We start from the raw sequence: 22,289 nt of genomic DNA, 5'->3' as shown, positions 1-22,289 counted from the left end.
GCAGAGGGGCGGAGAGGAGGCACAGAGGGGGCGGGAGCTCAGTTCCTGCTTCTGGCTCTTCCATCCTCCCCCCCCTGCAGAGAGAGACAACGTATATCGGCTCAGCGTGAAAACCGAGCCGATATACGTTCGTGTGAATGCACCCTTAAGGCTATGTTTACAGAGGCGAGTACGATATCAGTTCAAGAAAATCAGACCAATTTCGTACTCGTAGACCTGCGATTTGTCAGCCACATCACTGTACACACATGTGATTTTCACGGACATGAAAAAACAAATTCACATGTTGGTCCAATAGTGAAAATAGCAAATAGCATTTGAGTATAAACAAATGCATCACGTGGCTCCCTATCACATTCCCTAACAGCACCATAACCATTGCGCTCTGGCAACGTGACAGGTTCCCATTAACATCTGTACTCTGGGAATTTCTGCTGAATCCAACTTTGAAAATAAATGTAGTATTTGCCGCTCACAGAGCCCATGAATACCGGCACCTGTCTAAGAGTCGTGAGTCAAACTGTGTTGGAATAACTGGCATCCTCTGCTGGACTGGAACCACAACTTGAGGGTTGACAGACATCATCTGATTTCTCATCATAATCTCTTGCCTACCATCAAGGCGATGGGACCTCTCTTTGTTATTTTGACATACTAAAGCCTGCTATTATGCTTAGGGAAACTATCTATGCTGTATACCTCGCTCCTCTAGACCTTTTGACTGGGGTGATTGGGCCTTTAAAGAGACCAGCTTTTACCTACAGATTCTAACTGGGCAGTTTGGCACTTTAGGAGGATTGACTCTAGGCGTATATAGCCTTCGGTGCTAGCCAACAAGTGTTAGGATTGACTCCAAGCTATTTTTTGACAATTGCATAAATGGAATGCTTAAAGGGGTTGTCTCGCGGCAGCAAGTGGGGTTATACACTTCTGTATGGCCATATTAATGCACTTTGTAATATACATTGTGCATTAAATATGAGCCATACAGAAGTTATTCACTTACCTGCTCCGTTGCTAGCGTCCCCGTCTCCATGGCTCTGTCTAATTTCAGGGTCTTCTTGCTTTTTTAGACGCGCTTGCGCTGTGCGGTCTTCTCCCTTCTGGACGGTCCGGCACGAGCGGCGTTCTGGCTCCGCCCCCTTCTACGCGTCATCGCGTAGCTCCGCCCTGTCACGTGTGCTGATTCCAGCCAATCAGGAGGCTGGAATCGGCAATGGAACGCACAGAGCCCATGGTGCACCATAGGAGAAGACCCGCGGTGCACCATGGGAGAAAACAGCAGTGCATCCCTGGGAAAGGACCTGCGGCCATCTTTGGCAGAAGATTTTTTAAACTTCATATTTCGTCGGATCGGTGAGTAGCAAGCGGCTTAAAAACCGCTTTAAATTGTTATTTTATGGGGGGTGACAGGGGGAATGGGGTAAAGTAAAATTTTGATGTTTGCCGCGAGACAACCCCTTTAAGTCTGTGAGAGTAAGATAATCAGATTGGTCTCAGCTTATATACTGGATCAGTTTCCCCCAAAAGGAGACTTTGGCTTGTTGCATCTTTTTCTAGAAGCCGTCTTACCTTTTGTTCATAGGCACTAGCATGAGCATATATTGCATCTAGGACTCATAACTTTGGTATACATCACTTGGCTCTTAACCTTGAGCACAGTGATTCACCTTTGCAAATTATACGACTTATTTAGTACTATCACTCCTGATGATCCACATTTACGAAGTGGTGAAACGCGTCGAGTTATAGTACGATGCAATAACCTGAGACCAAAAGTGTGATGCAATAAACCTAAGAATAGTGTACCTAGTGAGAAAATTCTGTAGTTCTTGCACTAAGACGCGCAAGTCCTTACTAAGTATTTTGTTGCGTTAGCTACATATGGAGACGTGACCGTGACACCATCATCAGTTTCGGTCTGACTGAAATATCTGAACAAAGTGTATGATCCTCTTATCCTCTGGTTGAGGATTTATCATTCCCATACAGTGACACGATCCATAGTTCTAGTCCCAATAACTATATCTCTCTAACAAGAGTATTTTTGTAGCTAACGACGTCTTGTCCCAGGTTGGTCGGAGGCGCTGCCACCTGGTGGCTTGACCACCCTTGAGTGGCTGCAACATCCTTCCCAACTCTTTGTTTTGTGCTGTGCCCTGAGTCTACTGTCTCTTTTTAAATTATTCTAATAAAGATTATTATTTTAGCATAAGTCTTTCCTGTGAATAGGGCTGAATTTTCTAGTTAGACTTTTACTGCCCCCCCTGTGAAAAATCAGTTCAAGAAAATCAGACCAATTTCGTACTCGTAGACCTGCGATTTGTCAGCCATATCACTGTACACACATGTGATTTTCACGTACATGAAAAAACAAATTCACATGTTGGTCCAATAGTGAAAATAGCAAATAGCATTTGAGTATAAACAAATGCATCACGTGGCTCCCTATCACATCCCCTAACAGCACCATAACCATTGCGCTCTGGCAACGTGACAGGTTCCCATTAACATCTGTACTCTGGGAATTTTTGCTGAATCCAACTTTGAAAATAAATGTAGTATTTGCCGCTCCCAGAGCCCATGAATACCGGCACCTGTCTAAGAGTCGCGAGTCAAACTGTGTTGGAATAACTGGCATCCTCTGCTGGACTGGAACCACAACTTGAGGGTTGACAGACATCATCTGATTTCTCATCATAATCTCTTGCTTTTGCCGTAGTTCTAGGAGAGTAAAGAGAAGAAGTAATGCTAAACTATGTTCATAAAATTCGCGGCACTTACCCCAAAGCCTGTGTGAAGGAGGCCTCAGGGAAGGAATTTTCCACAGCGCAGATGCAAATTTTGTCAATTAGACCAGATTTCGTTGCACTTTTAACTACGGAATGTGTTCTGGGGAACGTCTTGTGGAATTTCTAGCGTTGTTTCACACAGACTTTTATTGTGGAATGACCCATATACAATCTCCTATATGTTAGAAATCCACAACAACAATTCCGCAAGACATGCTAAATTCCGCAGCAGAAAAGTTTTCCATTGCAGTCTACTGCAGTCCAGGGGTTTATTGTGACAGATAATGTCACAGGAAATCACATGACTGCTGCAGCCAATGAGAGTATGCAGCGTCGCGTTCTTGAAACTCCTGGCGTCATGCTGCTCAGGATGTGAGCCCTAGTGCCAGGAATTCAAGAGCGTGACGTAGTAGTCTCTCATTGGCGCAGGAATCTCCAGGACCGCAGCAAGTTGCATAGAGGAGGAAGTATATCTCTGTTTATGATTTTCATGCAGGAGGTCCTATTGAAAAGGGATTGTCTAGTAACCGGACAACCCCTTTAAAGTGACACGACCGTGAGTGATAATCGTTACATGTAAACACTGCCATTGTGCACTTTTCGTCTAAACGATGATTTTAAGGTGAACTTAAAAGCCATCATTCAGCCGCAGAGAGAAAAAAGTATCTCTCAACAGACTGCATGCTGTGTTCTCAACGGGAGCCGGAGATCACATTGTATTCTGCTGGCAGCCCTGACGAGAACAATACAGCTGTGTGCAGAGCCCAGCGTGTTTAATCACATGCTGGGCTCTGCAAATAGCTCCTGGAGGCCCTTTTTTACATGCAAATAAAGATGATAAAGTGTTAATGGACATTAACACTTTATGCAAAAACATCACTAAAACTTTCATTCCTTTGAATGATTATCTGTTTGTGAATGGCCTTTAGACTAATGATGCATACTAATGCACAATGTATATCCGGTAGTTAGAGAACTGCTGTGCTCATCCTTGTTTGTCAAGGCCCAAAGTGTCGCTTTAAGCTCACCCATCTGACTGCTTTTGATGTAGACTGTCATGGAAATTTTTTAAGGCTGGTAATACATGTCCATATGTTGTTACCTAACCCAAATGACAAAATAGACATCACGTGTGTAGGTGCGATGAGCCTATCTATCCATGTGGTGTTTTACCTGCTGTGGGTATACAACCTGTGAGCTGATAGAGATGTTTTCCATCCAAATTAGCTTGGTCACTGATCATCGACATTTCTTCATTTACGTCTATAAGAAAGAAATAACACCATTACTTGTACTGAAATTAGCAGGGGAAAAACTATTAAGGCTGAGTGCTAAATTGGACTGCAGTAAAAGGGTATGATCGCACTCTGTGGGGTGAATCCATAGCAAAATCCAAGTGCAGATATTGGTGTGAATTTTGCATTCAATCATTGCATTGCAATAAATGAATGTATTTTCGCAAGAGATAGAGCATAATGTGGATTTTAAAATCTGCAGCATGACTTCTTTTGCTGCAAGTGAATGTGGTTTGTTAATGCCCAGTCACCAAGCATGGCAAATGCAATAAAAAAAATGAGCCAAAAAGTTTTTTTTGTTCATTTTGCCTACAAAAAAAAGCAATAAAAGTGATCACAAAGCCATATGCACCCTAAAATGGTACTATTAAAGACTACAGCTCGCCACTCAAAAAACAAGCCCCCACAGAGCTTCGTCAATGAAAAAATAAAAAAGGGACTTTGAATGCAGTAATGTAAAAAATATTTTCCAAGTAAAAGAGTTTTTATTGTGCAAAAGTGGAAAAACCTAAAAGAAATATAAAATTTTGGTATTATTGCAGTTGTATGAACCTACAGAAAAGAATTATTATGTCATTAACGCTGTAAAAAAATACCCAAAATACTATGACAGACCTCATGTGTTTTTGTTCTTCCTGCTCAAAAAAATTAATAAAAATTATACAATATATTATATGTACCCAAATATGGAACCAATAAAAACTAAAGCTCGTCATCATGCAAAAAAAACAAGTCCTCGGATGGCCATGCTGATGAAAAAATGACAAAGTTATGGCTTTTGAGAAGGGGAGATGAAAATCCCCCCAAAAATAGTTGCGTCCTTATGCGCAAAACAAGCCACATCAGTAAGGAGTTAAATCTTGAAGTGATATAGGTGTCTATGCTTGTGAAACAAAGTTGGAATATGCACTGAATAGAGATGAGCGAGTATACTCGCTAAAGGCAATTGCTCAAGCGAGCATTGCCTTTAGCGAGTACCTGCCCGCTCGAGACTGCAGGTTCGGGTGCCGGCGCGGGGGAGCGGTGGGTAGCGGCTGTCAGCAGGAGGAAGCGGGGGGGGGGGGGGGGGGGAGGGAGAGAGAGTTCTGCCCCGCTCTCCCCCGCTGCCAGCACTTGAACCTTCCGTCTCGAGCGGGGGAGATACTCGCTAAAGGCAATGCTCGCTCGAGGAATTGCCTTTAGTGAGTATACTCGCTCATCTCTAGCACTGAAGCTTCAGTATGTTCACAAGTGATGGGTTTGCTTGGGATTTTTTTCAATTTGGATTGCACTGAAAATCTGCAGCAAAGTACAAAGCAGTGTTAGGTTTTCAGTTGGACTGTTAACACGTGAAGAGAACTTAATGATCTTCCATTTATTTTAGTAAATTTATATAACATTTAACCTGTAATAATGAGGAGTCCATAAACTATACTTTAAATATTACATTGTTTCTGTGCTATGATCAGCAAGTACATCCATAGGCGCACGTTTTGCTTGTTCTATGCATGCCTGTGCAACAATGTATGAAGTTACATTCTATACTGTATATATGTTTGATCCCCATGCTAGTGAAACTCTTCCTGACTCCAACCCACAAGGGTTTATTACTTTCCATAGATTTAGTTTTACTAAAAAGTTAGCCAAATGCAAATTATAATAGGAACTGTCTGCCCAAAGCCTAATATATTTAGACTGTACTCCGTCACACGCAGAATGGAAAGCATTAGGTCACTCGCCCACCGCTGCCCACTCCTACGTGTGGCAGTGCCAGCAGTGGAGTCATCTGTGTGATAGACAGATATTGGAGCCAGTCACAAGTCTTGCACAAGGAAAATAGACACAATCTGTCTGAGCAATGATATTTTGGATCTATGGAAAGCAGGAGAGAGGTCTTCATGTAGTATGTGGCTAAGGGGAAAGTCACAAGAGTTTGTTACACAGTAACCCATCCTCATCATTCATCTATCTGTGTCTGAGTGTATAGACACTTTACCTAAAGTAGCTATTTACTCATGAATTAAAATACTGCACTGTATAGTATATATCTCCACATATACCTTTCCGGCTCATGCCTGCATAGAGATCTGGTGAACTGTATTTCAGGATATGTAGGATTTTCACCATACACTATACAGTAATCTGATGAACAGTATGAAGAACTAACTTTCCTACTATATTACCCCAGACTCAGCTAGACTAAACTATTATGGATGTGTCTGACAACAAGCTTGCTGACTGTTTCCAGCAGAATTGTTAATGTGGTTCTTCAGCATAGTACTGGCTCTAACACAGAATTAGTACAAGATAATTGGATTCACATATTTACATAGTTACTGAACTTTTAATTTAGCTTTTATCTGTATATAAATGATATAATAGTGTTCAAAGGTGAACATTTCATTATACTGGACTGTGGACTGCCAAGTTGCAAAGTTTACCCTAGATGCTCTCTAGCGGCCAGGAGAGGTAGTGAATAAGCTTTCTGCATACTGTCATACATTGAAATCAATCATAACATAGTATGCAGTAAACTTATACAATCCCTTAAGTGGAAAATGCCAAATCTGCATACAATCAAAGCCCAGGCTTCTGTTGTACTGCTCTGAACAATCAGTGTTTAAACCCAAAGATTAGAACTCATTAATTTCAATGGGTTCGTTCACAACTCCTTTATTTATCTATCGACATCACTGCATGAAGGCTTGTTTTTTGTGGGACGAGTTGTAGTTTTCAATGGTGCTATTTAAAGTACCATATAATGTACTGAAAAACTTGTAAAGAATTTTAAGTGAAGAGAAATGGAAAAAAAGGACATTCCGACATCTTTCAGTGCGTCTTGTTTCTACTGCGCACAAACTGCAACAAAAACGACATGATAACTGTATTCTATGGGTCAGTACGATTACTACGATAGCAAACTTGTATAGTTTTTTTTTTACAATACTACTCTTTTTTTTTCAGACATTTAATTTTTTTCAATTATTTTCTGCGGTCATCTTCTGCGCGCAATAACTTTTTTATTTTTCCGTCAACGTAGTTCAGTGATGCCTCATTTTTTGTGGGATGTCCTGTATTTTCCGTAAGTACTAATTCTGAATACATATGACTTTTTGATCGCTTTTTATTGCGTTTTGTCTGAGAGACAGGGTAACTGAAAAAGTGCATTTCTGGCATTCTTTTTTTTTTTTCGGCCGACGTTCACTGTGCGGGGTAAATAATGTGCTACTTTGATAGATCGGACTTTTACAGACGCGGCGATAATAAAAATGTATTTTTATTTTATGATTTAGATTTTTTAATTACAGATATGGCAAAAGGGGGGCGATTTAAACTTTTATTATTATTATTTTTTTTTACAATTAAAAAAACTTTATTGATTTTTTTTAACTTTACTTTTAAATCCCCCTGGGGGACTACAATATGCAATGCTTTGATCGCTCCTGCAGTATGATGTAATGCTATAGCAGCCTATTAAGCCACCCCAGAGGGCCCCCAGCTGCCATGACACCTGAACGGCTCCCCTGATCTCACCCCGCGACCTGCCTTCATACATACCCTGACGCTCTAGGACGTAAATATACGTCCTGGAGCGGGAAAGGGTTAATTCTGCGCATTTCGGTCACTGAAAAAAAATGCAACTTGTTCTATTTCCTGCATACTTGTGCACCCAAAGTCCACATGGAAGTCAATGGGGATGTGCAAATGCGCCTGCAATACGCTAGGAGATGCTAGAAACACTGCGTATAACACAGGAAATATGTAAAACTCATCATACTAATTAGCCATTTAAATCGGTGCATCTATGTTTGCATTGTGCAAATGAACATGCCTTGCGGGTGCAAAAAGTACAGTAAAATATGCCGATGTGCTTGCAAAAAACCATTGTTCATCCTGTAAATACGCAGGACTTAGGCACGCGCAAATACACATATTCTCATATGAAGAGGGCCTTACACAGATTCCTTTTAATCATTCACATACAACCCAATGCTCAACAACTGGGTCTCTTTCGTTAAATCTAGACTTGCATATGCTGTGACCATCCCTGTGGGAGCTAGAATGGTGGCTACATATGGGACATAATGCTGCCAAATCTGCAAGATTTCTTATAACGAAAAGCCATACCTCTTTTTAAGAAATTAGAAAATTGTTACAGTTGTTGTCCGTATTTAAAGGAGAAAATGTCCAATCCATTGCTAAAAATGATAACATATTATTAACGATGCAACGGTTAGAGCGATTAATACCTGAGCCTGTATACCTGTGAGTGAAATGCAGAGCCGTGCTGCCATCTACTGCTGACTGATTAATGCTACATTATGCAACAACTGCAAAACACCGCAAAAGGTTTTTTTTTTAAATAAAAATCTAGTTTTAGGACAGAATTGCAGTTACTGTTATATCCATGTGACTAATTACACTTTTGTCATTTGTGTTGGTAATATATACACACTTTACTTCAAAACGCTAAACACATAAAGCCAGCAGTCAGGTTCAAGATCTACACAACATGTGGAGTATACGAGTATTTGCTGATATACACAAGAGCAATACAGGCTTAGGGCTCAGTCACACGGGCGCATTGGCGCCCGTGTTACTGCAGGAGGAAGATGGCCATACCTCAAGACGGACATCTCTCTGCAGCGCCGGGAGAAAGAACATGTGACTGGCTTCATTGCCGGTCATGTGTTCTTTCTTCAGCGCTGCGGGGAGTCGTCCGTCTTGAAGTACGGCTGTCTTCTTCCTGTCTTTCTTCCGGCGCTCGATAAACCAATCACAACCATTCAGTGATGTCATCCACTAAATGGCTTTGAATGATCGTGCGCCGGCTGTGATTGGCTGGTGCTCGATCCAATCACAGCACTTACCTACACAGCGCTGACGGTGGGGGAATTCAAAGCTGGGCAGGGAGACGACAGCGGGGAGAATTCTCAAGCAGCTTGCCGCACCGCCGGGGAGACCATCGCGCCGCGGACACAGACAGTCTGGGAGGTGAGTATTGCGAGTTTTTTGTTGTTTTTTTTTTTTTTTTTACCTCACTCGAGTATAATCCGAGGGGGGCTTTTTCAGCATAAAAAATGTGATGAAAAACTAGGCCTATACTCGAGTATATATGGTAATTGGTTTTGGACGTTTCAAAAAAACACACCAAACCCCATTTAATAGAGAATAACTCTGGTCTTTAATACCAAAAACAATAACAATACTGAATGAATAAAAAAAAAACAACTGTAAATAATAAATTAACATTGCAGGGACATCCTTATAGCAGTACGTATCACTGTGTGTTATCTGTGGTTTGACATAGGACAGCAGGGACATCGTTATAGCAGTACGTATCACTCTGCTATCTGTGGTTTGACATAGGACTGCAGGGACATCATTATAGCAGTACGTATCACTTTGTTATCTGTGCTTTGACATAGGACTGCAGTATTTGCAAACGTTTCTTTACTGTACTCATCTGTACAGTACTTACATTTTGTAGTACAGTGGGGATTCAGCTGCTGTACTGTGTCAGGAGGCAGGCAGACACAGCAACGTTCAGCCGGCACTGTGCACTGTGGAGAGGGGAGGGGGAGCAGTTCGCGCGCTGATGCAGGAGAAGCCGACGCTCGGGGTCATGGAGCAGTCGGCGCCCTTATCTGAGGAATGCAACTTTATTTGAGTGACCGCCGCTGCTCTGACACATCGACTTTAGGGCTCCCACCCACTGGCGTTTTTTTTTCCCTGCGAAATTCGCAGCATTTTTTTTCTGCAGGGGTCTATGGGACTTGTAATGTTAAAATCGCAATCGCAATCGCGGTAAATTGCGATTTTGAGCGATTTTAACATTACAAGTCCCATAGACCCCAGGAGAAAAAAAATGCTGCGAATTTCGCATGGGAAAAAAAAACGCCAGTGGGTAGGCACCCTTAGTTGAAAACAGCTTTACTTAAGAGCAATGCAACTCAAGGGTTTACTGCATTGTATAGCTTTTATTAATGTTTATTAGGGTGATTGGGGTAAAAAAATGAAATTCTGTCTTTTGTTTTTTGGATTTCGTTTTTCCGGCGTTCAGTGTGCAAAATAAATAATGTGATAACATCATTCTCTGGGTCAGCACAATTCCAGCAAAACACAAAGTTTGGCCGCCTGCAGACGAGCGGAAATCCCGCCGCGGGATTTCCCGCGGGATTTCCGCCGCTGAAAGTCTGCATAGGAGTGCATTACAATACGCACTCCTATGCAGACGGCCGCGGTTTGGCCGCGTGAAATCTCGCGCGGCAAACAAACCGCGGCATGTTCTAATTTTGTGCGGAGCACGCACTCACCTGGCCGCCGGCTCCGGTCTGCGCATGCGCCGGCTGCGCGGCAGCCGGCACATCAAAGAGCCGGGGCCGCCAGGCGCGGGTGAGTACGCTCTCGCCCCTGCAGGCTCTGGGGTCGGATCGCGCGGCGAGATTTCTCGCTGCCGGATCCGACCCGCTCGTCTGCAGGCGGCCTTTATAGAGTTTTTTTTAATGTTTTTCTATCTATTTTATTTAAGACTAGCGTACCCGTCGCGCGTTGCTGCGAAGACAGACAGACATACATACATTCGTTTTTATATATCTAGATGACGGCAGCAGCGACCACTGAGGTTTTGTAGGCCGCTGCTTCCCCCTTGCAGGCTGAATAAAATAGCCGTTGTGTGGAACATCCAATTTATCCGGCTGCTGTGCCTTCTTGGGAAGATAGCCTAGTACATGTTTGCCCACTTCCAACTCCAATGGAGACTGACTGTAAATGGCTGGCGTGCTCTAGTATTTATGGTTCCAAGCTGTACGTGTCATTGCATACAGTCTATCTATCTATCTATCTATCTATCTATCTATCTATCTATCTATCTATCTATCTATCTATCTATCTATCTATCTATCTATCAGGGTTATTGCATACAGTCTATCTATCTATCTATCTATGACATCAGGAAATGAGAGAATTAGATTTTGTAGGCCGCTGCTTCCCCCTTGCGGGCTGAATAAAATAGCCGTTGGGTGGAACATACAATTTATCCGGCTGCTGTGGCTTCTTAGGAAGATATCCTAGTACTTGTTTACCCACTTCCAACTCCAATGGTAATTGGCTGGCGTGCTCTAGTGGTTCCAAGCTGTACGTGTCATAATAGAGCCTTAATGACATCACAATGCAGCTTTATAGAACATGTTGGGGCATGTTCAAGGGCGTCCGATGTTGATGACATCAGTGATGACATCACAATAGCAGGTGGCTTACTTATTCGATCTACGTGGGGGGGGGGCGTAACTTTCGACGACGCTCGCGCGCCATTTATCGTAGGATATTTGTACTATGCCTATAATCTTCCCAGGAGTGTACTCAACAACTTCCCAAAGTTTCATGGCGATCGGATGAATGGTGTAGTAGCGCATAAAGGACAAACACGCACGCACGCACGCACGCACGCAGACAGACATACATTCAATTATATATATATAGATTTGTTTTTGTTTTGCCGCATTCCAAGAGCCATAGCATTTTTATTTTTCCAGTGACGGTGCTATACAGGGGCTTGTTTTTTGCAGAATGAACGCTTGTCTTCAAATATGCAATTTTTGGGAACATATAACATTTTGAGTGCTTTTTATTCCCTTTTTTTGCTAGAGGTAAGATTAACAAAATCTGCAATTCTGGCAGGCTTTTTATTTCTATTTTTAACAGCGTTCACCGTGCAGCATAAATTATATGTTAAATCAACTCTGCAGACCAGTACGATTACATGACACTTATATAGGGTTTTATTTTACAACTTTTTCACTTTTATTTTATGTATTCTTGTAGTTTATCACTGCATTCAAGGACCCCTGACATTTTTCTTTTTTTTGTCAACAGTGTTATGATAGAGGTTTTTTTTGCAGGATGCATGGTACTTTTTAATGGTAACATTAGTTGATCGTTTCAACGTTTTGATCGCTTTCTATTCTGTTTTTTTGTAAGGTTAGATAGGCAAAATTAGCTATTTTCGCCATGTTTTTTTTTTTTCATGGCGTGCACTGTGCGAGTGGACTATTTATCAGTCTTATGATACACTAGTATACGTCAATATGAAACTGCATTAGAAAGACTATGAAGTCAGCCAGAGGCTGAGCCACACAGGCTACTGTCGCTGGCAGACCTAGATGCTATGTTCAAGCCTCCCGGTGCCATAGCAACCCATCGGGGACCTGCGATCACATCATGGGCTCTGATGGGTGGCAGAGGGAGCCCCCTCTCTCTGTCAGCCTTTTACATGTTGCGATCGCACTGACAACAGTGTGTAAAGGGTTAAATAGTGGTAATCTAAGGTTTCTTTGGTCCACACTATTAGAGCAAGTGCCCATTGAAAATTGTATGGGCGGTCATTAAGGGGTTAAAATGTGCATTATGTCCATTTTTGTACAGTCCGTGATGGGCATCTCGGCATTCTGTGACATCTTGCACCATCTGCTCAGCATTAGTTGGGAACACCTGAGTCTTTTCTTATCCCATCTTACAAATCCGGTGTTGTTTAGTATTTGGCAGGGATGAGAATACTAAGCTCCTCTTTCAGAGTCTTAGCCTTGGTGAACTCTTGTTGCCAGAAGCCAGAGATCTCACACTGAGTTGAAATCTGTTCTTATTCCTTAACGGAAAGTGACAAGGAGCAGACACCAAGAGCACACATCAAATATCCTCTGTCACATGTCACTTCATAGTATTTCAATGCATTGCAGAATATTTCATTAAGCATCACTTTAATCATACTACTCGTCTTTAAAGTGTAATCATGGCCACTCAGCAGCACCAATATCCTAGGAATTGTTTGGTGTATGACAATATTCAGTGTATGTTTGAATGTATAATATACAGTATATGTATATACACTCCCTGTAAAAAAAAATCAAGCACATAGGAGTTGTCAAAATAAAATGAAACTTCGTATGTGCGATTGTAAGGCTGGAGGCACATGAACGGATTTGCATTGCGGAATCTGCGATCGGTGTCCACATCGAGGACCTGCAGCAAATACAGTTCAGAACATGCTATGCAAAAAACGCTTTTTCCTACTCCCTCATGGAGATGAATTGTGATTTCTGTGAAGGAAAAATCTCAGCATGTTCTATTTTCGTGCAGGCTCCGCATGGACGGCTTCCATTGAAGTCAATGGAAGCCGTCCGATCCGCTATTGACATTGGATAGGTTGCGGGTACTCGTGTAATCTGTACTGCACATGACCAACGGCAAGCCGCCGCGCTCATCCACAATACAGAATTTAACAGGTACACATGGTCGCCGGCCACAGCCAGATTCCGCTGCGGGTTCTTCTGTACAGAATCTGACCGGTTTGTGTGCCGCCCGCCTAACATTTATATAAGTAAGTGATTACAATATCAGAGCAAAGAGATAATGAACTGAACACTTGAAGGAAGGCTTTAGTACCCTCTTGCCCTGTTGGGCCGCCTCTAGCATAGATGCAAGATGTGATACGGGTGGGCATGAAGGCATACAGGTTCCATATGCTATCCTACGACATATCGTTCCAAAATTGCTGTAACTGCCCCTAGATCGTGTAAACTCATAGACTGTCGAAGTTGGTGTCCTAGATGGTCCCATATATGTTCTATTGGCTATAAATTTGGTGACTGTGCAGACCACGTAAGTGTGACAATGTTGTGGAGACATTCCTGTGACTCCCTTGTGTGTGCGGCCAAGCATTATCCTGGTGGAAGCCTCTTGGAAGCCGCCATGAGAGGAACACATATGGCTGCAGGATGTCCTGAACATATTACTGAGCTGTCATTGTCCCTTGTACCACTACTAGGGGTCACCGACTGCAGTATGTGATGTCCCTCAGATCATCACACCAGCAGTGACTGCTTGTGCTTGTTGAACAATCAGATGATCCTCTCTATGGGTGGTCTGTCAAGGATGTCCTTAGTCCAGTCGCCTTTTGTGCGCTTCCTCATATATCCACTGGTCCCAACACCTCCTAACAGTCTGGAAGAACAACCATCTAGCTTCTCACTTTCCAATAAGTGTCCCCTCGCAAAACCTCTTCTCTGCGTCGTAGAAGCGTCTAGTGGTCAACAAGCTCTACACAAGAGGAAAAAGAGGTCACTACACACAAGGAGCCTCTGAGAGCCTTTTTATAGGCCAAGGGTGGAATCAGTTTGGCAAGAACTATCATCTAATCACACCACGACTCTAATCATTTGCATATCTGTCTGAGATGTAACTGTATACCGAATTTTGCAGCATAACGACAACTTCTTCTAGGTGCTTGAATTATTATTATTTTTTACAAAGAGTGTATAAGACACAGAAATGAGGGAATAAAAAGTGGTCAGCAACCCTGGTTAAGCTTTAACTCCCAAAGGCGGATTCCCAATGCGTATTACGCGGCGGAAATCCACGGCGTTGCCCAGCAGCTATTAGGTTCTATTGAACCTAATAGCGCAATGCTCACGGTGTGAAATTTTACTGTGGAATTTTGTTCCATGAAACCACCCGTAATCACCCGCGGCATGCTCTATTTGCCGGGGGCGTATGTGCGGATGGCTTCCATTGCAGTCAATGGAAGCCGTCCGTCATGCTATCTTCCGCTGTAGCACAGCGGTAGATAGCGTGAAAACGCTTCCCTGCCCACCGACGCCCACTTCATATGACGCGGCTGGCTTGTGATGTGATGCTGTGGGCGTGTCATATGACGGTCATGTGCTGTACTGCGCATTTGCGCCGGCACGGGATGCGGGACATCGGGGAGCGGATCCGGAGGTGAGTATGGGGACTCTTGGGGGGCACCATGATGGACTCCGCTGCAAAATTCTGCTTGCGGAGTCCGTCATGGCCGTGGGCACTAGGCCCAACAAAGCACCAGGCCCTTTACTATATACTTATCTGAGGAACATCTATACACTGTGTTGTTTCTTCCTTTGTGAAGGGAGCCTGATGTTCCTCATTCTTACTATTTTCCTTTTGTCACTGATTTCTAATAGATATATCCTACCCTCAAGTTAGAAAGAACTTGCCTGTTATGCTTGCTGCTACCGTACCACACACACAGGCCAAGATGAACTCATGTATTATTATTGTCAAATATTTTTTTAAATGCAATAAACCCCAGAAATAAGTGATCCCCTTGCAGATTTCACATCAAAATTCTGTAGCAATGTACAGTACAATTAAGTGCAAGTGAATGGGGTTTAATAAACACCTTACACTTAGAGTAGAAAGAATAAAATCTGCTGAAGGCATGTGGATTTTCACATGGATTTTGGTGGAGATTTTCTCCATGATGTGTGCACATACCCTTACTCGCTGTTGGACTGCATGCGTTCTGAAAGGTTTATCTTGTTTTCTAGTGGGCCAGTAAGATCCTTAGTTTTTTTTAGTGATAATGAATGGAGCTGTAACCCTGAATCATGGGCCTTCTTTAGTTAATAATAGGGTCTGTAGAATCAAGGGGTGTCCCTATCTCTCTTTTTATATACACTACATGTAGCGCAGTGGTACTCGCCTAGTCTTAGTAAAGGTCCACTTAGCTGGACCTGTGGTCATGTGAAGGTCCAAGCTGAATACCAGCAGTAAAATTGTCATGTTGCTAACAATATACAAACTATGTAGAACTATTTACATCAAGAATTATTATTTGTTAGTGGAGAAAAAGACAACACCCTGAAATTAATTCACAGCAGACCCCATAATTTACTGAGGTCACAGACCTCTAAACTCATTCAAACTCCAGACCTGACCCTTAAAACTAGTTCACATCCCATACCCTTAAAATGATTTCAGACCCTAGAACAGACTCCTAAAATTACCCAGGACCCCAGTAAGCCCTTAAAATTATTTAATAACACAGACCAGTAAATTTAATCAAGTCCCAGACCAGCCACTAAAATTAATCAGACCCCAAATAACGAGGGCAAGAGGGGTTCAGAGTGTGGATAAAGAAAGACAATGATACCTTAAGGGACAAATGGAAAGGAGAGAATAGGACAGAGGGAAAAACAGCGAGCTGTAAAGGGATAAGGGAAGATGCCATATGACAGGAAGTGAATAGGCGCAGAAATACTGAAACTCATTGGATTACAGGCAAATGTAGTAAAAGATGAACGCACATATGACATAAGGTAGAATGTTTGGGCACAGACAGGAACGGGAGGAGTTCGGGATCTCACATATTGAGCTAATCGGTATGGATCAGTTATAAAGGCCAGACCCACATGTAACAAATGGGACAACCCACAGTACACACACAGAGTATGGGGGACATCTGGATTAAACTTACACTATCTTCACTGACCTAGGAATTATGGCGGTTCTTTCTGACGAACCACCAGTGAGCCGAAACAGCCCATATATGTATTAGAGATGACTCTGTTCTCCTCCAGTGCATCTATAAGGTAGGCCTGTGGGGTTTAGTGAGTTGGTATCAAAGGACCAGATTCAGATCGCAATCCACCAGTTGAGTAGCCCTGTTGTAAGGCTTTTTATTGCACTATTTCTAAAGGTTGGATAGACCCTTTAATAGCAATAGAAAGTTATAGAATAGAAATAACAAAGTGTATCTTCATTTAAAAATTAAAACTTCAAAGTGTTCTTAGATTCATAAATGCCACCTTCTACATCAATGCCTTATCTCTCCTTCCTACTGGTTCACCAACAGGAAGTTGTCATTGTCTGTCATGTGTGGCAACTTGGGGGTAATTAGCTCAAGAGATCGCCATCTTTCCTCCCTTGGCAACACATCAGAAAGTCATGTCCAAGCCATAGCTTTAGTAAAAACGGTGTATAACAGCCCTCTACTGCAGTAAGTCACTTGTAGTCAGACAATATTTACGTTGTTAAAGACATCACAGTGTACATGCCAAAATAAAACAATGCCTTGTCATCTGACTACTAACTAAACACAGAGTCTTGAACCTATCTAGCCAGGCCCAGCAAAAGAAGAATGAGTGGATGTGGGCACAGTGGAACAGGTGAAATCCCGGAGCTGGTGCACCATGTGACCATGGTGGAAAGAAGGAAAACGTGGCAAGTCAAATATATATACAGTATATTGCAAACATATTGGACATATGTTACTGGGAATGAAGAGTAGTTAAAAGGGTCCCTTAAGACATTTTTTTTAGATTTATGTTTGAAAAATTACACGGCAGAAGCAAGACTTGATAGTCACAGAGGGTGTAACATGATCAGAGGTGAGAACTAGCATGGAGATTGTGATTCTTCAATGATCACATGTTGTATTACATTCATCAGAAGCTGTGGCATACTTTAAGAGATATGACACATCTTCAATTAATGACACATTTTGCACATCAAAAACTTGCCATGGGCCATATTACTCATAGACTTGTTCCAATGTATCTATTCAGCATGAATCATATTTATCTGAAGACTCAACAAATGATATGATTTTATAAACGGAGGCCAGTATAAGGTGTTATTTGAGCCCTTCTCTCCTGTGTCTTACATATTATAGTATAAAATGATAGAATTAATGTGATTTGATTTACATGCATGGGACAGATCCAAAAACACTTGAATACTAAGAATATGGCAGAAGCTACAGCGGCCGCAGAGTGGGACCCAATCCATAGCTAGATAGATGTGAGAAAGGTAGACAGTTGATCAGTTTTTACACAAAATTTAGACATTTAGTATTGACTGCCAGCAGTAGCTGTTGACTTTCTCAATGAATCACTTCATTAATCTTCAGCGCAAAGAAAAAATATTATGAATATGCAGCGTTTATTTGTTTTAATCTCCCAAATCTATTAAGAATCCACAGCATTCCCTGAAAAAGCCAAAAAATGCAATACCTGGTAGGCTGCAGAGCAGGCACAGTCGCCATAAGGGTAGGCACAATCGCCATAAGGTAGGCACAGTCGCCATAAGGTAGGCACAATCGCCACAAGGTAGGCACAATCTCTATTAAGAATCCATGTTTAACATGTATCAGTTTATCTTGCCCTATGAAACACTGTGACTACAAGGGAAAACTTCCCATTCATAATTAGCTCATCAATTCATTGATGAATGAGTTACAGTATTTTAGGTCACATATTAACAGTTCCAACAATATCTTGTCATTAAAAAAGTTTTGATAATTAAGTATAATGAAACACCTATCTTAAAATGCTACACAAATAGCATTGCATTTCACACAAGAGGGTTTCTTGGCATGTGCTGCATACTGTCTGTAATGTGTAACATCACAAAAGTGGCGATTGTAAAGAACATTCTAATTTATACAAAGCAACAGTTTTAATATATGATCCCTATATATAATAATACAATAACAGTCTTACACAATAATAATGATAATGTTTCGTTTTTCCATTTATAAAAATTTTAATGCCTTTCTAATACTCCTTTACTAGGAACAAGGGGGTTTTCTCTAAAATATAGCCATGATCTCTCTCATCAGCTACATCTGGAGTCATTTAGTATCCTCACCTCTTTCACTTTGTGCAATATATCTATTTTTTCAATCCATATCTGGATATTCAATAAAGGAAACATGACCTAAGGTGAGAAGGTGTGATTGTAGTCTGATACAATAATTAAAAGCATGAATTTGGGTTTAAACTTACATTTGCAGGAGAATCTTTTCTCTTCAGTGCAAGCCAAGTTACAGCAGCTCCCCTAGAATCTCTCTTTCAGGAGTCTGTCATGTTTGTTAACCCCATGACATGATGACAAGCTGATTAAATGGCTTGTTGTACTGGGATTATTAGACAGGAAGCAGCTTTGGAATGAAAGTATGGGAGAATTAGATTGCCCCTACAGAGCGTAAATTACTCATGTCTTATTTTTTTCAACATTGCAGACATCTGGTAAATTATTATAATTTGGACAACAGTTGTCAGGAAGATAAACAGTCAATATCCATCATATAACACATGGACTGTTTGTGAGCACTGGAGATAAACTAAAAGTATACTGCTAATAGATGTTGAAAATGGGCAACTTATTCTGATGGGTGAAAAGCAAATGACTAATAGATAAAGTGACAGAATTACATTATACTATTTGATATATGTGGACAAGGTACTTTTTACCATAGGGATAGGCTATGCAGGTACTATTTCCATGACAAGTTATTTTAAAATGCGTTCATGACTAGGATCATGCTGCCCTTTTCTACTACACGTCATGGGAAAGATGTGGGGGTGTAAGTAACTATGTACTCACAGATTGGGGCGAGATACAATGAAGCCACACCAGCAAAGGGCTCCATTTTGGCTTTTTCTATGGCTCCTTCTCTGCTTTATATACACCGCTGTAATAGAATGTAAAAATTATGACATATACTAGATTGCAATCACATCTGATCATTTGTGATATGCTGCCATTTATCTTTGAGATTTTGTATTTATAGGTAAAATACAGTATAATATTGTCTAAGGTACTGTTGTATCTTGTCTCCACCAGAACTAGGGATAGAGACGTGGGTTGGCCGCTGTCAGATAGAGGGGATGGCTAGGTGACGCCCAAAGCTGTTGATTGTCTGCGCTACTGCTGATGCAATAGCAACCCTGCTGCTGTCAGTGTGCCCTGGTGAACCCCCATGCTGCTGTTAGTGTTGTGCCTCCCAGATCCCCTGGCACAGTGGCATCAGCGCTCCCAACTGCGGTGTCAGTGTGGCCGCTATCCCTGCTCTCAGCGCTTGCCGTGCTGGCGTGCTCTTGGTGAGTGTGTTTCACTCTCACTATCGTCGGTTCCATGTGGGGGGCCTCCCATCTCAGTGCCTGGGCCCGATGTCACAGTCCTCGGCATTCTCCCTTCTCCAGTGGCATCCCCGCTCTCACAATTGCCGCCATGCTGCCATACACATCCACTGATGGGTGCGCGGTCACGCTCCCCGCCGACCTTCCTTTCTGTGCTTCTGGGTCCTCTTTGACTGTCTGGATGGCTGGATGCAGCACCAAAGCCACAAGAACATCTTTGTCTTGGTGGTCAGAGCAGCAGCTTCAAAAGGACCAAAGAGGAACACCAGCGGAGCTCCTTCCTCAAGGTCTGTAGATGGGAGGCAATCACTCACTTCCACCCACCTATGGCCACTTCGGTGAGGGTGTGTACAGGGTGTGTCTCCGGCTGCCAATGAGAGGCTTCGGACGTTTCCTTTGCCTTACCATCAAGAACCCATGTCTACACCCATGCCTTCACCCATAATTCTGGTGGAGACAAGATAAAACAGTTCCGTTGTCTAATTTATTAAAAACAGCTGTAAAAGGGAATTCTATTTTCTGTACATGCTTATGGGGGTGGTGATCTTTGCTCAGTTGCTGTTAATAGCATTCAGAAATATACAGTAGTTGTAGTCTGGAGATGTTCATTGACTTCTACCAGAGAGTGTTCCAGGCATGTTTTGTGACGTGCAGAGGTCATTGTGTAGGGAGCGCAAAGGTGAACTGTCACCATCACCTATTGTGAATGATGGGTCCTGTGTTATCCATATATAGGTGTTACCTTTCATTGTACTCCTGCCTGTGATAAATGACATGGCTGCTGAAAAGTGATCTCTGCAGAACAGGAAATATCAGACTTCGTGGTCGCGCGACTTTGTAGCACCACTTGCGAGGATTTTCGGGAGAGGCTTGAAATATAAGCCCTTCCCTGAAAATACACCGTAGCTGAAGAAAAAAAAAACACATACATCACCTGTCCCGCGCTGGCAGCCCGGCCGCATCTTCTCCCCGGGTCCCCGGTACAGATTATCTTCTTTTCTGACCGGGGATTCAAAAATCCCCGCCTTCTGAAGCGCTGGCTGTGATTGGCTAACGCTTAGCCAATCACAGCCAGCGCTCGATGAATGGCAGTGATTGAACCAATCACAGCCATTCATTGAGTGCTGGCTGTGATTGGCTAAGTGTCAGCAAATGCTTAATTGTTTCTTTTCTTACAATCCTCCATGGAAGAAAATTTACCGCCTCTCACCCAAAAATAGGCAAAATTGCATTTTTTCCTCATTTCCTCAGAAACCGTTAATCAGTAAATTTAGATATGCTCCAAAATGGTATAACCTAAAAGTACAACTCATCCTGCAAAAATAATCCCTTAAACAGCTACGTTGACATAAGAAAAAAACTTTTTTAGCTTTCCGAATCTGGTGACACAAAAACAGAAAAATTCCTGTGGTTCTTAAGTCTAAAATAGGTCCAGTCTTAGATCATTATTAGAGATGAGCGAACGTACTCGGATAGGCACTACTCGTCCGAGTAATGTGCCTTATCCGAGTACCTCCCCGCTCGTGCAGAAAGGTTCGGGAGCTGCCGCTGCTGACAGGTGAGTCGCAGCGGGGAGCGGGGCAGAGCGGGCGGGAGAGAAGGAGAGAAAGATCTCCCCTCCGTTCCTCCCCGCTCTCCCCTGCAGCTCCCCGCTCCGTGCCGGCATCCGAACCTTTCAGCACGAGCGGGGAGGTACTCGGATAAGGCACATTACTCGGACGAGTAGTGCCTATCCGAGTACGTTCGCTCATCTCTAATCATTTTCTGACAACACATTCCCTATAAAGTTATGAATGCTGAAATATTGCTCCACACAGAAGCAATGGGGGTTAAATATTAAGAATTCTGGTGTCATAAAGTTGCAATTTTGACACAAGTGGTGTTTTCACCAAAATTAGTGATTTTATTGTTATTGTTGGCTACAGTGCTTTTTAGGTATTTGAACAACATTTAACTTGTTTTTTTTTTTTTAGGTCCTTGCACTTGAGGTGCCCGTACACATTTGACCAAAATTGATAAAAATGGATAATTAAACAAGAAAAAAAATTGGGTGAATTATAGCAATCAATAATCGCTTTTGCTGACCGATGACAGACTAATCTTTGGAAAGAAGTCTGCTGTGTTTGAAAGTTTTTTCCTATGATTGGACAAAAGGTCTTTAATTCTCACAAAAGCTCTTTCTTTGAAAGTATACTACCAGAAAGATCATTCATCCGTTGTTCGGTGTCAATAAACATGTACAGATGTAGTAAGCATTAGCATGATTTCTGGCGTGTAAGGATAAAGGGGCACATTTACAAAACTTTTAACGACAGTTTCTGTCATTAAAAAAAATCCCTAATTTTTGGTCAAGCAGGTATTACCATCAAAATGTGCTACTTTTCTTTTTCCTGTGCTGGCCTCAACACTTTTTAGAAAAAGATTTATGTATCAGTTATACCAGAAATTGGCGTAAATTATACCAGAACTGTATGCCAGGTCGG

The 22,289-nt window shown here is 42.2% G+C and overlaps 1 protein-coding gene across 1 annotated transcript in view; it reads right to left on the bottom strand.

Moving 5' to 3' along the window:
* Positions 1-18,792, bottom strand: part of SAMD7 (sterile alpha motif domain containing 7) — a 42,240-nt gene extending 23,448 nt beyond the window's left edge. The window contains exons 1-3 of the mRNA XM_066589990.1: positions 18,670-18,792; positions 3,966-4,055; positions 2,598-2,724 (exon numbers count right to left, since the gene is read on the bottom strand). Coding sequence (XP_066446087.1) covers positions 2,598-2,724; positions 3,966-4,041 — 203 coding nt within the window. The 5' untranslated portion in view covers positions 4,042-4,055; positions 18,670-18,792. The remainder of the gene's footprint in view (positions 1-2,597; positions 2,725-3,965; positions 4,056-18,669) is intronic.
* Between the last annotated feature and the right edge of the window lie 3,497 nt (positions 18,793-22,289).

This window comes from Eleutherodactylus coqui, chromosome 1 (genome assembly GCF_035609145.1).
Source record: "Eleutherodactylus coqui strain aEleCoq1 chromosome 1, aEleCoq1.hap1, whole genome shotgun sequence".
Taxonomy (NCBI): domain Eukaryota; kingdom Metazoa; phylum Chordata; class Amphibia; order Anura; family Eleutherodactylidae; genus Eleutherodactylus; species Eleutherodactylus coqui.
This window is presented reverse-complemented; position numbering and strand designations above follow the sequence as displayed.